This window comes from Chelonia mydas, chromosome 14 (assembly GCF_015237465.2).
Source record: "Chelonia mydas isolate rCheMyd1 chromosome 14, rCheMyd1.pri.v2, whole genome shotgun sequence".
Classification (NCBI taxonomy): Eukaryota; Metazoa; Chordata; order Testudines; family Cheloniidae; genus Chelonia; species Chelonia mydas.
Window position 1 is genome coordinate 2,269,688 of NC_051254.2, and position 18,577 is coordinate 2,288,264.

Below are 18,577 nucleotides of genomic sequence, written 5' to 3' on the forward strand. Positions count from 1 at the left end.
CCCCTGCGGCACCTCCTGCTGGTCATTGGGGAATTAGCTCTTTCCAGCGCAGAGCGCCCTCTGCAAGCCAGTGATCCGCACAGCTCTGGCCCCCATGTCACTTTCTCTGGGTTCTGCCCCTGGCAGCACCCCCACACTCTACCTCTGGGTCTCCCCTTCCTGGGGAACCCACAACCCCCTATCCCCACCTTGCCTCAGTCTGGGCTACTGCCAGTCATCACCAAGCCCCGGCTCCCTGGGGCAGATTGCAGCATAAAGGCCACTCATCATAGGCAAGGGGGTTCAGACCTGTTGAAGTACCTCTATGGGCCTTGGACCTGGCTTTACAGCCTGGGGAGTTGCCAGCCTGGAGTGCCCCCGCTCAGCCTGCTCCTTCCCCAGCAGTGCATCACACTCAGTACCCTGCCAGGCAGGCAGCCAGGCCCTGCTCTCTCCCAGCCTGGAGAGAGATTCCTTGGGCCTCTGCCTCACAGGCTTCTTATACAGGCGAGCTGGGGCCTGACTGGGGCATGGCCCAGCTGCGGCTGCTTCCCCAGTCAGCCATCCCCAGCCACAGCCCTCTCCAGGGCTGCTTTTAACCCCTTCTATTTTAGGAGCAGTGTAGCCACCCTGCTACACTAGGCAATGGGGAATATAGTGATTATTGTTTTGGGGGGACAGGAGGAGCGAGGGGCTAAGGACAAGAGACTGCAGCTGGAGAGGCTGGTGCATTTGGACTCCTCTGTTAGCACAAATAATGTTTTACCCAACCCCCCTTCATTTCATCTCTATTTCCATCTTGCTGATCACTGAGGGCCTGATCCACTTTCCATTGAAGTCAGTGTAAGTCTTTCCACTGCCTTTGATGGAAGACGGATTGGACCCAATAGTTTTGATGCATTAGCAAAAAACATCTCCTTTCTACCCAACCTGCTGTGAGCAGGGGGTTGGACTAGATGACCTCCTGAGGTCCCTTCCAACCCTGAGATTCTATGATTCTAGGATTCTTCGGAGTCATTTAATGTTCTTAGAGTTCATGACCTCACAGTGGCTATGAATTGTGTTGTCACAGATGCTGAATGATCCAGGCAAGAAGAGTGGGTATTTTTATTAACTACCTGACAATTAAATATCTTGATAATCAGCAGGGATGGGAAATGGAATACACATGGGGTCCAGAAACAGCCCTATACAAACTATGGACCAAATCCTGAAATCTTTACTCAGTGTTTACTCAGACTCTACTCAAGCCAAACTCTCTTTGAAATTGATGGAGGCTGGCCCTGAGTGAGTGAGGAAGGTGTGAAAACTGAGGACATGCTTTAGGATTGGAGTTATATACATACAGGAGTTACCGTTGAAATGCAGCCACTTCTTGACAGAGGGTTGCAGCCAACTCTCATGCTGCACCCTGTAGTAGAAAGGAAAGGAGGTAGTTTTGCCCAAGAACACAAGTCCAAACCTTGGCTCATACAAAAGTCATGGGATTGTTAATGTCCACACAGACAGATGGAACCTTGGTTTTAAAAGTCTCCTCTGAAAGACCCACACACTGTGATCAATTTACCTTACAAGGATGCAGGGCTGAGTCTCTCCTGCTAGGATCTGAACCTGCAGCTGCTCTGAGGAGATCCGTAAGTGTCTCTATAATCCTGTAACCTTTAAAAACCAGAGCCTAAGGAGACATTCAGGGGATGCAGGCAATTAATTGAGTGGAGAGACAAAGGGAAGGTCCCTTAGAATGCTTTGTCAACAGGTGTCCTTACCAGAAGAAAGCAGGAAAAATCTTTTCTTTTGGAGGAATTTATTGATTCATGGGGGTAGATCTCTCAAAGGATTTTCAGCACCCTTGGATCCCTGATTCACACAATTGCCTCTTCTGGAAACCCAAATGGGATAGCGGCCCTTTCCCATTTGCCTGAAGGTGCTTAGATCCACCGCACCTCGGGCAGTCATTGTATCAAATCTCACAAGTTAAGTAGGATTGGTCCAAATTAACACCAGGGTGGAAGCCCAAAGAAAAAACAAGGTGATACGACCTCAACAAGATGTTTGTAATTCAGTAGATCTCACTCTTCCTTAAAAGTCTAATGCCCCAGCCTAGTGTCAGGGGGCACTGTGATGCTGGAAGGGTCACCTTTTTGATGAGCTGTAAAACGGCAGTCTTGACTAGTTACCACAATTTAAAGCTCCCATGACTGCCCTTCTCCACCTCAAAAAAAAAAAAAAAAAAAAAAGTATTCACCTGATGTCCTATCCAAATACCAGTTTGGGTAACTACATTTTGCCTCCCTAAATTCCCTTTGCACTTTAATTTGTTTATGGGATTCGTCTTCTCTTCTTGTCCTAAACTATTGTGTGTTGTTCCTGTGTACTGTTAGAGATGTCCCATTCCGCCCCAGAGATGGCTGCATTTCTTGGCTGCGTGAAATGGTTCCTTTATCTATATATTAGCTGTAGAGCATTTTAGGATCATTTTCATAGAAAGATACTGATAGAAATATAAAATAAATATCAAATATTGTCATTAGAGAATGAAAGATGAAGAAGAAAAGAGGGTAAGAGAGAAGTGGGGAAAAGAGAGAAAAAGAAGAACATTAACATCTGATGGTTCAAAGCAGGGTTTGGCTGAAGAAGCACATGGAGAGTCTAAACTGTAATCTAGTGGCACTGGACCAAGTTCTGTGGTCCATTGATATCAATGAGAGTTTTGTTCCAGTAAGAACTGCAGAATTTGTTCCATTATGAGAGAATCCTGGATCTGACCTTGGACTCTGCAACAATAGGAACCATGGGAAAGGAATAATTTCCAATAGCATATTTTTATGGGGCTATAAATGGGGATTATTTATGGCTCCCTCTGCTCCCCACTCTATAGATATGAAACAAGATGAGTAGCTCTGGGTAATGCATTCAGCTACAACCATCAAGGAGAGGCCATGACCACTAGCCTGAAGATTTTCATGATCAGAGATCGGATGCCATCAAGGCCAAGTTCCTGGCAGTGCTATATTCGAATAAATCAGTTCATTTTGATCTTGATGAAAACTTGCAAAAATTAGGAATTCAAACAGAGACCGGATCGCCGATGACCTGCAGTATCTGTCCTTTAGAAAGGGCAATCTGTGAGCCTCCGCAAGAGGACTGGTAATGTAAAGATCTATTATTTTACCTTTGATATTTACTGGGTTTGGAGTTCAAGACTCCCCAGTCACAAATTTGTTAAAAGTAAATGCTATGCCCTTTTCATCAGGCATAAAAAAAATGTGTGTATTCAAACCTGTGATTATGTCATCCCGGTCAGGTCCCAGAATCCATCATAACAATGGCAGCATCCCCACCTCTCTGTTCATTGGTGCTCGGAAGACTCCTGTGCTTGTACTAGTCACAGTGGCCGGAATTGCACTGGTGCAGAGACCAAATGAATATGTGATGTGTTTCCCCTATCCTGTGGCTTCCCGAACTCACAACCCTGCTGCAATGACTGCTCTGGGCAATTGCAGGCTTGCTGAATAGCTGATGCATAGGCACACACCGAACTGTGCCTTCTCCTGCCCTCAGCCCACTCCTGACAGAGAGGCCAGCTGTGTAGAGGGTATTCCCTGGATGGGGAGCCTTACGGCTGCTTTATGGCCTTTAGAGCTGGCATAACAGCCTTAAAGGGGCTGTAGGGTATGTTGTAATAAGTGAGCCTACAAATTTACTCTTAATTGTGAGCTCAATTGTAAAAAGTAAGTAAAAGTTAATAAAATGTTATAATAGCCTATACTAACTATTGTTAATAAAAAGTAAGCCAACCTATTTTCAGAAATGAATGTTATAAACAGGTGCAAAAGAACCAGACAGTGAGTCTAAATTAGTCCAAACCAAAAGGCCAAGTTGATATAATTAAGGACTGGACTGAAATCATGCTTGCTAAAAAACAAAAGATGTAGAATTGGAAATTAATGAATCAAATTGGTGTGTCGGATATTAGGCCTAACTGCTGGACAAAATGATGAGGGGATGGGCTATTGCACCCAGCATTCCCTTTGCAGGTCCTTAAAGAAAGAGACTTTGGGGGGAAAGAGGAAGCAGGAGTGTTGGAACAATTTTTATAGTGGGGGTGCTGAGAGCCATTGAACCAAACTGCAAACTCTGTATATGATGGAAACCACTCTGTATATGATGGCAGCCCCAGCACTCCTAGTTCCAGCACCTATGAGGGGAAGCACATAAGGAGGCTACTGGCATGAGCTTCACCATCATGGCTGCCACCGCTTCCATGTATTGGGACCCCCAGGCCTTCATCATCCCAATCCTGAGAGATGTGCTGACCAGACCAGGCCATAGTGAGGGACCCAGATGACATCGCCACCTCCACCAGCTCCAGCTAAATCCCAAACACCTCCTAGGATGAAATGGGATCAGACTTTAACTGCAGCAGCAGTAGCAACAGCTCCAGCCCATTTCAACTAACTTCTCCTCTTTCCTCCAATAGGTCATCTTTGATCCCATTTAAGAGGCTGTCAACCACGGGATTTTTTCCTTCTAAAACTCTCTCCAGCTGAAGGGAAAGGGAACACAGGATAAAATTGCAATAAAAGCCTTGCTTGCTACTTTACATTTCAATGCTTTAACTGGTTTTCCTTCTTCTCTTTATCATTAAAAAAAGGAAGGATTTTTAATCGTGTAATTGCCATGGTGCTAAGGAGGCCGAGGTCTCTCTATCCCCTGGTTTAACACTCTTTAATGTTGGACAGTGACTGGGTTGTGTAAACACCTTTGGCCCATATATTCCATGTAAAGTAATACAACAGGTATGAATTCCCTGCTGCCGCTTAAGTTGATAGCATTTAAGCTCTGCATCTTGTGTAATTCTGTGCATTCCACTGTGAGCCGCTAAACAAAACCCAGCTAAAAGGAATTTGGACGTTAACAATATGTAACGAGGGAGCTGGTGGGAATGGAATCCTCATCCTCCACTGGGAAGCAGGATCTGGGGTTCCCTCACACTAAAGCCATGTCCAGTGACATGGGTAGAAGGGGGGATGTAGCTGGCATAACCTAACACTCGCCTCTTAAACAGGTTTGTAGCCATGTGGATCTGCAGCGCACATAAACCTGCTGGCAACACCTGGCTCCACAGTTAACTATGTGCTTTCTGCTGGTTTTTCCCCCTGTAGGCTACAAATCCAGATGGCCTAATTCTCTGTTGCGCTGTTCCTTGTGTAGCCATTTACACCCAGAGCAAGTGAATGTAAAGTGTTGCCAAGTCGGAATGTGCCGCTCACTCGCTCCAGCAGGCATGTATACATCCAATACGTTCTTGGTGCAGGTATAAATGACTGCATAGGGGTAGGGCTCCTCTATGAGCCTATTGTTCTAAAGCAAAGCGATTTTTTAATGTTTCAGTTTAACACTTATTGTTTACCCCAGAACCTGGGGTCATAGGACTGGGGCAGCCAGAGCACTGAAGCACGCTGACAGGGCTGAGGGCTGCCTTAGGCCTTGAATAGCTAGAGATGTGAGTGGTTCAGGTCAAGCTGTGTGGGGAACATTTGTCTGGGATAATAAAATGTATTGCGGGTCAGGACTGAGATGCATTAGCAGAGCTGTGCGAAAGGAGTTTGCTGCCAGTCTGTCCTCACTATGGCTGGCTCTTAGCTGTGCAGTCAGGCCCTCCATTTGGCTGGATTTTGAGGTTGGATGTCTTCAAAGCACTGCAACCTGGGGATACATATTGTCCTCCAGTACTTGTCAGTTCATTTGCCCTTGGCTTTCTTGTGATACCTCGGATTGCTGATGGAACTACAGCTTGCATAGTTCTGGGGACGGAATGGGCATGTTTAGCTTTAGTTTTTACACATCTCACATATGTTCGGGTAATTACTCTTGACAATTTACTTTAAGTAGGATTTATGTTTCCGCAGATGTGGTATATAAACAAGGGGACAGACATTAGGTTTGCAGGGGAAGAATGTAGCCAACACATGGTTGCACCATATGCTTAATGTGGATTTAAGAGACCGGAGTTTTATTAAAATGGGATATTTTAAAAATCTACTCTAACATTGTGGAGTGATGCTGAGATGCAGCAGGCTGCGGTTATGTTGCTGTCTCATGCAGAGCCCAATTACATCGCAGAGTGAGGCTGCAGAAGAACTCCCTAGAGGGAACCTGGGACAAATTCAACAGGCAAAGACACTCATTGGATTATCAAGGACTGGCCTGAACTGATTTCTCCTGTTGTGCATTGAGAATAAGTGCAGGTTTAGGTGGTCTAAGCCCTCCTAAAAGCAAGATGGGAAAATCGGTCTGTGTGCATGCATGTATGCTTGTGTACAGTATTTTTGATTTATGGGCTTTTCTATTAGCGTCATCACCATAATATGTGAGTGTCTCACAAATATTAATAAATTTACCACCATAACATCCCAGTAAAGTGAGGAGATGTTACTGTCCCCCATTTACAGAGGGAGAAACTGAGACACAGAAAGTGCATGTGCACAGTTTCCACATTGTAACAATTTAGATCCAGAAACAGAGGGTCCATGAAGGAATGAAGCAGCAAAGGCAGAATGTTCCTGTCTTAACTCTGGAAAAACTGTATCACTTTTGTTGCCTGACAATACCAAAATATTGTTTGAAAGAAAGGAATTTGGAGGAATCCCTTTGAACTGTCCCTTATTGGGACATCTTTAAAATCTACAGGCTGTCCCTGCAGTTTACAGTCTCCATTGTAGGGGGCACCCAGAGGGAAGGTTGCTTTCGTACTGTCATTAATATGGGAGAAACACAAGACAGGACAACATGCTGTCAGAACATCAGTGATAAACAGGTTCTGATTTCAACATCAGCAATGTGGTTAGCCCTTGACAAATAGTTGGCTGAGCTTGTAAAGCCTTACACTCAACCTGATGGTATGTCTCTGCTTGGACATTTGTCTGTCTGTCTGTCTGTAATGTGACAACTTTCAAATGCTGCATCTGATCAGTTCCAAAATTTCAGGATTATCCAAGGCAGCAGTGGGCAGAGTCCTACTGATTTTGGGGGAAAGTGAAGAACTGGAAGGAGAAAGAATAAGGGTGGGGAAGAGGCGAAGGGAGGCACACAGAGCCCCTGGCATGGAGGAAAGGAGGTACTCAGAGCCTCTGGCATGGGAAGGACAATGAGGGACCCTGGGAAAGGGAGGAGGGAGAAATGTGGGCACACAGAGTGCCTGGCATGGGGCAGGAGGTTTGCAGCAAGTCCCTGAAACAGAGGGGCTTAGGATGGTGGCAAAAAGGAAGTTTGGGTATTGGAGGTATTCAAAGAGCTCCTGGTGTGTGCAATGAGCTAGCCCTATAGAAGCAACAAAGTGTGCGAACCCTAGGGTGACCAGCTGTCCTGATTTTATAGGGACAGTCCCGATTTTTGGGTCTTTTTCTTATATAGGCTCCTATTACCCCCCACTTCCTGTCCCGATTTTTCACATTTGCTGTCTGGTCACCCTAGAGATCCCTGCCCCAGTAAATAATTCTAATTTGAACAACCTTGCATGGCTGAGGTGCTAGACACGGGAGAAGCTGTCTCATTCTCTGTGCCCATCTGGCAGTTGTGTTGATCTGAAGCATTCTCGCTAGCAGTCCCTAGGTTTGAATGGTGGGGGTGGACAATGGAGAGTTTTCCATGGAGAGTCTTTGACTTTGGAATACACTCCCCCTCAGTGGTCTGACAGAATCTCAAATTATCAACCTTCAGGGCATGGTGTAAAACCCATCTGTTCACTCAGGCTTTTGCCTGAGTTGTATTAGTTTTCCTGGGTGTTTTTGTTATTATGTATGAGGATGTTACCCAAGCATTTATAATTGTATTATGACAGGAGGGAATTAATTTATTATATTATTTAAATGATAATAAACACCTATGTGCCCTAACAATTACTTAGACTTACAATCACATAATTATGATCGCCAATCAGCACTAAATAATCAGATACAAATAAATAAATTAGCTCACCCAGCCAATAAATGAAAGTCACAAAAAAGCTCCAGAAACTTAGTCTTTCCAGAGAATGTTCTTGTTCCAGCCAGTTGGCAACACGATGGCATATTTTAAAAAATGTATTTTATTAATAAAAATGTAGCTAGAATCTTAGGCAAATGCAACATGGTTTTGTTAATCAAATTATATGTAAAAGCATTTAAAATGTAAATATGGGTGCAGTTTGATTGGATTGCCATCAAAGGTAAACACTTTCAAGAACGGGGCAGGAGAACCTCCATTTAAAGCAACATTTGTGTTTTGAACACAGTTTGAGAATGAGGAGTAAATCCATTGAAGTCAATGCACCAGTTTCTCCATTTCCCTGCGTTTTGCACAGTCCTTTGCATCAGTGTGAGTAGGTGTAAAACACTGACACATCAGATTAGTAACAATGTCCACTCATGTTGCAGTGTGACAGGGCAATAGAGAATGGGGCCCAACAGAGTTACACTTGTGTAAAACTCGTCAGGCCCCATGACTTAAAATCACAGACAGATTTCATTTTACAAACTCTTCTTATGTGAAGAACATCAGGAACGTAATTTGTACATTTCGGTGTAAGCTTGTCTGAAAAGCCTGTTTTGCGATCAGTTTTGTGGTGAGTCGTGAGTGATAGCAAAGTAAATTGTGTGGTTTTGTGTGTGTCTGCTTTTAGAGCTTTTAGGGCCCCACTGGTAATTGATGAGCTAGTCTGTTCTGTGTTCCGCGAAGCCATGTCATTAGAGGAACACAGAGGGCATCATGTCAAACAGCTCTTCTCAAAGAGGCTCAAGCTGAAAATATAGTATGGTTAGACAATTACCAGGAGTGACTTAGAGACCCTGAAAGATATATTGGTGGGTTTGTCAGAACGTCTGTGCTTTCCCTTTCATTCCCTCACTTCCTCCCTGAAAAAAAAGGGGGACCACAAGGTCTTACTTGTTTCCCCTGGAGCAAAAGACATCATCATAAATTTGCTTTCTTTTGAGGTTGTTTTTTGTTTCATTACATAATTTTCTGCACAAGTTATTACAAAAGCCTGAAATATATAAACAAATCCCAGCCCCTTTGACAACTTCAGGCAGAAAACTAATGTCTGGAAGAGTTTTAACTTAAAAGTGCTGTCAATATAAAACTCATCTCACCTCCTGCCCAATGTCCTATCTGTATAAAATAGCACCCCCTCTCACACACTTTGTGAATAACTTATTCCAAAATAATTATACACAAATTTCCGCTTTTCTAAAATTTCAGGAACCTTATAGTTTCAACATGAAAAACCAGATATGTGGTGGGCACAGGAGGAGGGGAGGAGAATTCCTTTTGGACCCCAGATTACAAAATGTACAAAATCTCTGTACAAAATGTAAATAAGGATCACCATGATCAATCTTATTCATACAAAAAAAAACCATGTACTTGTGGCACCTTAGAGACGAACACATTTATTTGAGCATAAGCTTTCGTGAGCTACAGCTCTGTAGCTCTCGAAAGCTTATGCTCAAATAAATTTGTTCATCTCTAAGGTGCCACAAGTACTCCTTTTCTTTTTTCGAATACAGACTAACACGGCTGCTACTCTGAAACCTCTTATTTATACACTTTCAAGGCACCATTTGTGGCAGAGAAATTGATCATTTTCCCCCTTGAATTTATGTTAAGTGAATTCTGGGTCAGAGAATTCTAAATACTGACGGTTTTATTGTGAAAAAGTCCCATTATAAATGTATGAATAACTTAAAGGTTAAAAAAAACAATCAGGATTTTCCACATGTTGTCCTGATGCAACATTGTAAAAATAGGATCCATTCCTAAATGTTTATCATAATCTTTCAGATACTTAGGGCCATCTGGTGTAAATGAAGTTAATGGAGTTACACCTATTGATCTGGCCCTTAGACATAGCAAGAAGCTCCCTAACACGACCTTCTGTTCTCCAAACTCCAGAGGCTTATGCTCTTCATCAAGACATTGCTGGTCATGCTAATGCTCTTCTCAGAGTTGTTCTGGACTAAGTCCAAGACCATGGTAGTCAAAGATGATTTGGTAGCATAAAGATTTTGTGGTATAAGTAAACAATTAAAAAGTATGTAAAACAGCTGCTGTGTGAGGTTGAGCTCCAGACAAAACAACGAAGGAAAACAATGCTTGCAAACAGAAAGGGACAGCATTGGTAAGAAAGAAGGGTAAAATGTTAAAGAAGATACTAGAAACACAACAGAGTGAAGCCAATAAAAAAAAGGTTTGAAAAATACTTAATTATCTGTGTTTGCTTTATTGAGTCTTGTTTACCTTTTCTGACCTGTCTCGATCATGCCTGCTTTTGACGCTGTAAACTTGTTGGGGCAGGGATCACCTCTTCTGCACCTGTACAATGCCTAGCACAATGGGATCCTGGCCCATGTTTGGGCCTTCTGGGCACTGCTTCCAAAGAAATACAAAATAAATAATAAATATTTTGAGTTTATACTTATGCTCTAGGCAAAGGTGTCCTCTTTTGGCAGAGGCCCATTTCCTTAACTTATTAAATATAGTAGTATATATTGTTTATGTTTTGTATTTAAAGTTTGCTAAAATTACACCTTCTTTATTAAGCACGGTACTAGTCTAATGCCTTTTTGTACGTTAGTAAAATTCACCCATGTGTAGAAAGCCAGCACCAGGCCTAGGTAACATTAAGGCTGGGTCTACACTGTGGAGACTATACCGTCACAGCTACATTGGTGTAGCTATGCTAGCATAACCCCATAGTGTAGACGCAGCCGTACTGATGGAAAGGTTCCATCCACATTGAGCTGTGCCACTCAGGGGTGTGGTTTTTTCCTACCCCTGACCAACTTTCTAATAGCACAAAACTGAACACCCTTGGCCCGCCCCTTCTTTGAGACCCCACCCCGCTCACTCCATCCCCCCTCCCTCCATCACTCCCTCTCCCCCACCCTCACTCACTCGCTCATTTGCACCAGGCTTGGGAGGGTCCCTTTTTGACCGGGTGTTCTGGTTGAAAACCGGACACCTGGCAACACTAACCAACATAGTTATGTCAACCTAACTTTTAAGTGTAGATGAAGCCTAAGGCCTGGTCTACACTAGAAAATTAGATTGACCCAGCTACATAATTCAGGATTGTTAAAAATCCACACCCCTGAGCAGCACAGCTAAGTCAACCTCAGTCCTGGTGTAGACAGTGCTAGGTTGACAGAAAAATTCTTCCATTGACCTAGCTGCCACCTCTCAGGGACTATGCTGACAGAAGCAGCCCACCTGCCGGCGTCGGTAATGTCTACACTGAAGCACTAAAGCGGCGCAGCTGTGCTGCTGTGGCATTTCAAGTGTAGACAAGCACTATATCACACTCACGTACTCAAAATTGCGCCTATGTGTTGCTTAAGCCTTGGGCTGTTTGGGGGAAAGGAGGGAATGTCACCCTATGAAAAGCTGATCCTACGCTTGACTTTTGGGGGCAGGGAAATTTTTTTTTTTTTTAAAGAGAAGCAAAGGAGGCACAAACAGTGGTTGCCCTTTAAGTTGTATTGCACACCTTTATTTTTAGACCCATTTCACCTCACCCCAGGCAACCACACGCCACAGTGAGCATTCTTTATTGCCTTCAGTTATTGACATAAAAACGCTGACTTGCCTGAAATGCTGACCAAGACTCAGGGAAACTAAGGCCTGGTCTACGCTAAATATTAGATTGACCTAGCTACATTGCTCAGGCCTGTGAAAATTTTTATGTTCTGTGCGACTTGTTAGGTTGACCTAACCACCGCTGTAGATGCAGCTAGACTGACAGAAGAATACTTCCACCGACATAGCTACTGCCTTTTGGAGAGGTGTATTACCTACATTGATGGAAAAGCCCCTTCTGTCCATGTAGGAAACGTTTACACTACAGTGGCACAATTGCAGTGGTGTAGCTGTGCCCCTGTAGTGTAGACATACCCTAAGGTTATATAGAAAATGGAACAAAATTCAGTGCCTTGCATAATGACAGATTTCAGAGTAGCAGCCGTGTTAGTCTGCATCCACAAAAAGAACAGGAGGACTTGTGGCACCTGAGAGACTAACAAATTTATTTGAGTGTAAGCTTTCGTGAGCTACAGCTCACTTCATCAGATGCTCCGATGGAGTGAGCTGTAGCTCACGAAGGCTTATGCTCAAATAAATTTGTTAGTCTCTAAGGTGCCACAAGTACTCTTTTTATTTTTGAGAAAATGGAATAGAGACTCCTATGCCAAGCCCAATACCTTCCTTCTCTTCCTCTTGGGTTAGATAGTGTGGTGCCCTTTTTGTGTAAATGGGCTTGCTTATGGGTGTGCCTCTGTCTCTCGTGGGGCTTTGCTGGGTGGGGATTTTGGAGGGTGATTTTTTTGGTGGGTGTTGAAGCAATGTTTTGGAGGTTCTGGGGAAATTTGGGGCCACGTTAAGAGTTTTGGGGTGTTTGGAGTATATTTTGGGTGCTGTGGAAATTTTGTTGGGTAGTGTTTGGGGCATTTAAGGGAATTTGGAAGTCTGTTGTAGGGAGTGGGGATATTGGAGCTGATGTAATGACTATTGAACGCTTTTTTTGGGGGGGGGAACAGCGAGGAGTTTGGAATGTTTTGGGGGGCTGCAATTAGGAGTTTGGAGCAATTTGGAGGGTGCTATGGGGAATTTGTGGGAGTTAAAGGATGTTTTGGTTTGCTAGGGGTGCTGTAGGGAGTTTGGGGAGCTTAAATGTGGCTAGGATACTGTGGGGAGTTTGGAGTATTTGGGGGAGTGTGGTGGGAGTTTGGAGTGTTTTGGGGATGCTGAGGGGAGTTTGGGGACTTAGAGAATGCTTTAGGAATAGTAGGGTGTACCGTGTTTTGGGGGCTGTGGGTGTGTGTGGGGGCTCTGGAGAGTTTGGGGAGTATGGGGTTGCTGTGGGGAGTTTAGGAGTGTTTCGGGGTGCTGGAGGGTGTTTGGGGGGTCCTGTGGGGATTTGGGGGGAATCGGGGGGCTCTGGGGAGTTTTGCAGAAGGCTGGGGTATTTGGGGGTGCAGTGGGGGGTTTGTAGTGTTTTGGGGGTGGTGTTCTGGGGAATTTAGGGGTGCTGAGAGGCTGTTTTGGGGGAGGGATCAGCCGTGACACGCCCACACCAGGGACTGGGCGGCGCCAGCAGGCTGAGAGGAGGCTCTGGTAACCCAGCCTCCCCCTGCAGTTGCGATCCCGAACGCGGCCGGCCTCGTTTGTCTCACGCGGCGGCCCGTCCCCGCGGTGCATTGTGGGCCGCAGCAATATGGCCGCCTCCTTGGTGTGCGGCTGAGGGGAGTTTAATTCTCCGGCGCTGCAGATCGGTTCCCCTCCCACGGGGGCCGAAGCCAGCCGAGCCGCCAGGGGCCCGTGTGCGTGGGGAGGAGCCGGGGGAGGGCACGATGGGCCGAGCTCGGCTCCCGCCCCAGCAGCCGGGGAGCGTGCATTGCCCGCGGGGCTAGAGGCCCGGTCCCCCCCGGGTGCTTCCAGCGACACCTCAGCCCTCCCCGGGGTCGCGGAGAGCCCGGCCGGGGCTGCTGTCTGCGGACGCCCCCGAGGAGGAGACTCGCCGGCTCTGAGCCCCGCTGCCCCGCAGACACCTGGGACAGGGGCCCGCTGTTCCCCTCTGCACCTGGGAAAGGGGCACGCAGAGCTCCAGCCGGAACACTCCCCTTCTACCTCTCAGAGCCCCGCCCGGAATAGGGACCCCACCGGCCCCTTCCTCTCCCCAGCGTGTGCCGGGCTGGGGATTGCTGAGCACTTGCCGCCTGGCCCCCTTCTCCCCTGATGGAGTCCGAGATGCTGCAGTCGCCTCTCCTGGGGCTCGGGGAGGAGGATGAGTCAGACCTGACTGACTGGAACTTGCCTCTGGCCTTCATGAAGAAGCGGCACTGTGAGAAGATTGAGGGCTCCAAGTCTCTGGCCCAGAGCTGGAGGATGAAGGACCGGGTAATGCTCTGGGGCAGAGGTTTATGTGGGGGAGGAGGGGAAGGACACGAGGAGGTTCTGGTTTTAGTCCAGGGTCTGCAGCATGCTTTCAGAGGCATCACTGAGTTTATTTGTTCCTACTAGTCAGGTTTTCTGTGGTCCCATGCACTTGTTGCATGACTACAGTGGAAGTGAACATATTAACAGATTATGAATGCTGGTTGCTATTTCTAATTATATGCATTTTAAACAGCTGCATTGAGTTTCTTTAAAACTGGTGCCCTCCTGACAAAGTAGTGGAATTAATGACATCTTAAAATGGACTTCTCTGGATCAGGTTAATGGCAGGGGTGGCCAACCTGGGGCTCCGGAGCCACGTGCCGCTCTTTAGAAGTTAGCATGTGGCTCCTTGTCTAGGCATCGACTCCGGGGCTGGAGCTACAGGTGCCAACTTTCCAATGTGCCGGGGGGTGCTCACTGCTCAACCCCTGGCTCTGCCACAGGCCCTGCCCCCACTCCACTCCACTCCACCCCTTTCCGCCCCCTCCCCTGAGCCTGCTGTGCCCTCGCTCCTCCCACTCCCACCAGAGCCTCCTGCATAGGATCATAGAATCTTAGGGTTGGAAGGGACCTCGGGAGATCATCTAGTCCACCCCTCCCCCCCCCCCGCTCAAAGCGGGACCAATCCCCAATTTTTGTCCCAGATCCCTAAATGGCCCCCTTAAGGATTGAACTCACAACCCTGGGTTTAGCAGGTCAATGCTCAAACTGCTGAGCTATCCCTCCCCGTAAGAGCAAGGTCTGCTACCCTATCTTGGTGATGCAGTTTACTGCAGAACATTTACCTGTAGGTTCTGAACTATCAATGCCTCTGGCTGTTAAAACAAAACGAGGGAGGACACTGAGAGCCATTCTTGATTTTTAATTTTAAGTGTGTTTATCATCTTATGAGCTGATTCACCAGTGTTAGTGGTTCCCAATGGATGTCCCAAAGGCATTAGTGCAAAATGCTCTGCAGCTGGAACAAAAATAGTCTCTAAAGCCACATGCCAGGAAGCAGCTGATCGGGAGGTGAGAGGGAGGGCTGATCAGGTGAGCGGGGGGCGTGAGAGCTGATGCGGGGCTGCTGACGTATTACTGTGGCTCTTTGGCAATGTACATTGGTCAATTCTGGCTCCTTCTGAGGCTCAGGTTGGCCACTCCTGGGTTAATGGTGCGGGCAGACAGTGCAGTATATGCAGACATTATATTTTGTGAAGTTGTCCTGTGGGGGGAGGGCTTAGACCGTCTTTGGGATGTTACATGGAATATATGAGTAATGGATTCTTACCAGAACAATATTAGGATCATAATATTTTTGAGATGGAAAATGCTCCATGTGACTCTCTATTGAGACTCAGCGTCAAAGTCGGGTGTAAGGGTCTTGATGCGGTTCCATAGAGGATTGCGGGATTTTAATCTTGTCTTTGGCGGATTCTGCAGGTCATCGTGCAGTGGGATCTTCGTGTTTGCATTGACATGGTCATTTCACACTAAGCCTTGGTCTACACTGTGGGGGTGGCAATCTAAGTTACGCAACTTCAGCTACGTGAATAACTTAGCTGAAGTCGATGGACTTTTAGACCTACTCACCGTGGTGTCTTCACTACAGTGAGTCGACTACTGCCGCTCCCCCGTTGACTCTGCCTGCGCCTCTCACAGCGGTGGAGTACAGGAGCTGACGGAAGAACGCTCGGGGATTGATTTATCGCGTCTAGACTAGACGTGAGAAATCGACCCCCACTGGATCGATTGCTGCCCGCAGATCCAGCGGGCAGTGTAGGCATACCCTAAGAATCAGGGTGTTAACTCATGTGTATTCCTGCCCAAACTTTGTTTTTCATGCACAAAAAATTAACTGTAGTTTCAATTGGATACAGTATTCTTTATTTCCTGACCTAAACTGTTGTGTGGTGTTATTGTGAACTATATAACTTGCACAGTTAGTAAAATGCATGAAGTGCTTTGGGATGGAAGATGCTATAAGAAGAAAACAGGCTCATATGTTTGTCATTCAGCGGTGCTTATATGCTTCTGTTTAACTTTCACTTTTATATGAAAAGCCTAATTGGGAAGTAAAATATCCCAGTGAAGGTATCAAAAAAAATATATATATATTAGAAGTGGCTACAGCCACATGTTGGTGCTACTGAAATCCTCAGCCCTGTGAACCAGAGAGAGAATGAGAGAGTTGTCTTTGAAAACAAACACAAACTAAATGCCTGCTTAATTTGGGCATTGTGGTGGAGTGGAGAGTAACTTCTCATTTTTTGAATCCCTTTTCCTTTCTGATCTTTCTTATCCCCACCTTATCTGTGAGTTCTTTATGCCAAAGAAGATTTTTAGGTAAATGGAATTATACCTCTCTCATTTTCCAGCTCAAATGTTCCAGAAGTCACTTAAAAAAAAATAGTACAGAGTCAAAGTGAGATTTGTTTCATTATAGGGACGTGATAATTGTTTCTGGCCCAAATCTTAACCTACTGTAAAAATGCTACGTAAAAATAAACAAAACAAAATACACATCCACTATTTTCCTGATCCTGAAAAATGTTATCAGCCCTTCTAAAGAGGGCTGCATCTTAGACAAACTTGACTTGTGTCTGCTGGGAAACTGGGTTATCATTAATGACAAACAGGTGGTGATGAATTCATGATCATACAGGTTGCTCTTAGTAGTTTGCTGCTTGTGCCTGTGCACTTAGTTCTTGTGAGCAGGCAAGGTATGAAAAATACAAGAATCCTGTCTTCCTGCAACCCCTGCAGGCAAAATTTTTGTAAGTTTCCTACCTAGTTTTCTTACAAGTAAGCGCAGTGGTGCAGCATAACTTGCATATTTCTGAAAACCAAAACACAGCTGATAGGTTTAATTCTGTGCCTATCTGCCTTGACATTCTCTCTTTAATGAAACATTTTGGGCAACTTCTGACGTTAGAAATACAGTGCTACAGCACCAATTTATTGTGGGATGAAAGTATCTGTTAGTCTAGAATGGGTAGGCAGATTAAAGATATTCTATACATAGTACACTTCTAATTTTGTGATGTTATATTTGAACAAGCAGATTGTAATATAAAGGGAGGACTGTACTTGTAGTCTAAGATTTTGGGTTTTTTTATATATACTTAAGTTTCACTACACCCACGTGTGGGTAGGCTCAGCAGAGAAGCAAAGGACTAAATGGCCTGTGGATCCTGAACTGTTTTGCACTAGAGGCTCTTTCCAAGTCAGTGTTACTGTGTATTAACAGAGCAGTATGTGAAAAGCTTGCATTACTACTGCCCATGCTATGCCAGGTCTGTGTTTGAACTAGAAGACTTTGATTTCTAGTATTGTCAACTGGGCACCTTCCATGAGCACTAAATTTAATACTTAAAAAAAAAAAAAGATTTTTATAATAAATGCATATGAATGTCCTATTGGAAAATAGTTTTTAGCCTTCTAATGAAGGCAGAAGTTAGTAGTTCAGCGTATATGATTAAAGATGAAAAGTCCATCAAAATATAAGCAATTACAAAGAGTGGTGATTTCCCAAAGAGTGTTTGAAAGGGCAAGTCCATTTTTCATGTTTAATGCTAACCTTCAAAAAGTTTGAAAATATTTTTAGTTTGTCTTTTTTTCTCATCAACTGTGGATTTTCCCTCCCTCCTTGTATTTTTGAACAAAGCTGGAATTAAGCATATTGTTGCCATTAAATAAAAAAAACAGTTATGTAAGCATCCTTAAAGCCCTGCGAATATATGGATATCTGCATTTGGACCATGTTTGTGGATCGGATGCGGATACAAGTTTTATATCAGTGCAGGGCTCTAAGCATCTTGTCATACCAAAATGTTTGTACCCCAGCATCCTCTCTTTTGAGAACACAGGACTGGGAACAGAGTATGTCAGTTAATTGCTATAGAGCTGGTAGAGGGAATACACACAGTTTTTGATTTTCAGACTGAAGAATAGCAGGTAGTGTTCTTGAAGCTATCAGAGTCAACTGCTGAAATCTTGGTTTGGCAAAGCAATAATGGGACTAACGTTCAGGCTCTAAGATTAGAACCCAAACTAAATCTGGCACAGAATGTAAAGCTCTGCTTGACCCAGCTGAAATCTCACATGCATCTTGAATGAGAGAGTAGACAGTTCCATATGTGTTTTATTTTTGAACTGAGGTGTATGATGACCATATTCCTCTCCTTGGATTCTCATTGACTACTGTTCTTTTATGAATCTTCTAATTTATCTTTCTCCCCTGCCTGAAAAGCTCTCTTGTCAGGGGTCAGGAATGAGACTGACCTGATCAAGGCTCCTGAAATCCATTCTCATTGATTTATAGTATATGCTCAAATAAGAGTGGCTCCAAATCCAACTCTGTTTCATCACATAATGATGTATACTATAGTCGCAGTGAATGTCTAATTTTATTGAAAACTGTTTCAAAACGGTTACACTAATCATTGTGGGCCAGATTCTACTATCCCTCCTTATGCCAAGTGGCACCTTTCTCCTCCCTGAGAGGCCCCATTATTTTCAGTGGAGTTTTTCATGGGGTACGGTGCTACTCAGACTGAGCAAGGCTGGTCCTGTGTGACCGTAACTGCAGAATTATTGTTTATCTTATATACTATTATTTTAACTGAAGAGGGCAGGAGCAAATCTT

The 18,577-nt window shown here is 44.9% G+C and overlaps 1 protein-coding gene across 8 annotated transcripts in view; it reads left to right on the forward strand.

Moving 5' to 3' along the window:
• The first annotated feature begins 13,149 nt into the window (after nucleotides 1–13,149).
• The window catches only part of RPTOR (regulatory associated protein of MTOR complex 1), a 305,325-nt gene continuing 299,897 nt past the window's right edge, over nucleotides 13,150–18,577 (forward strand). For 6 of the 8 annotated variants that reach the window (XM_043527662.1, XM_043527663.1, XM_043527664.1 and 3 more), the window contains exon 1: nucleotides 13,150–13,911. In XM_043527662.1, the coding sequence (XP_043383597.1) occupies nucleotides 13,750–13,911 (162 nt within the window). In that variant the 5' untranslated portion in view covers nucleotides 13,150–13,749. The remainder of the gene's footprint in view (nucleotides 13,912–18,577) is intronic. The other 2 variants (XM_027818420.3, XM_007056047.4) reach the window with 1 other exon arrangement.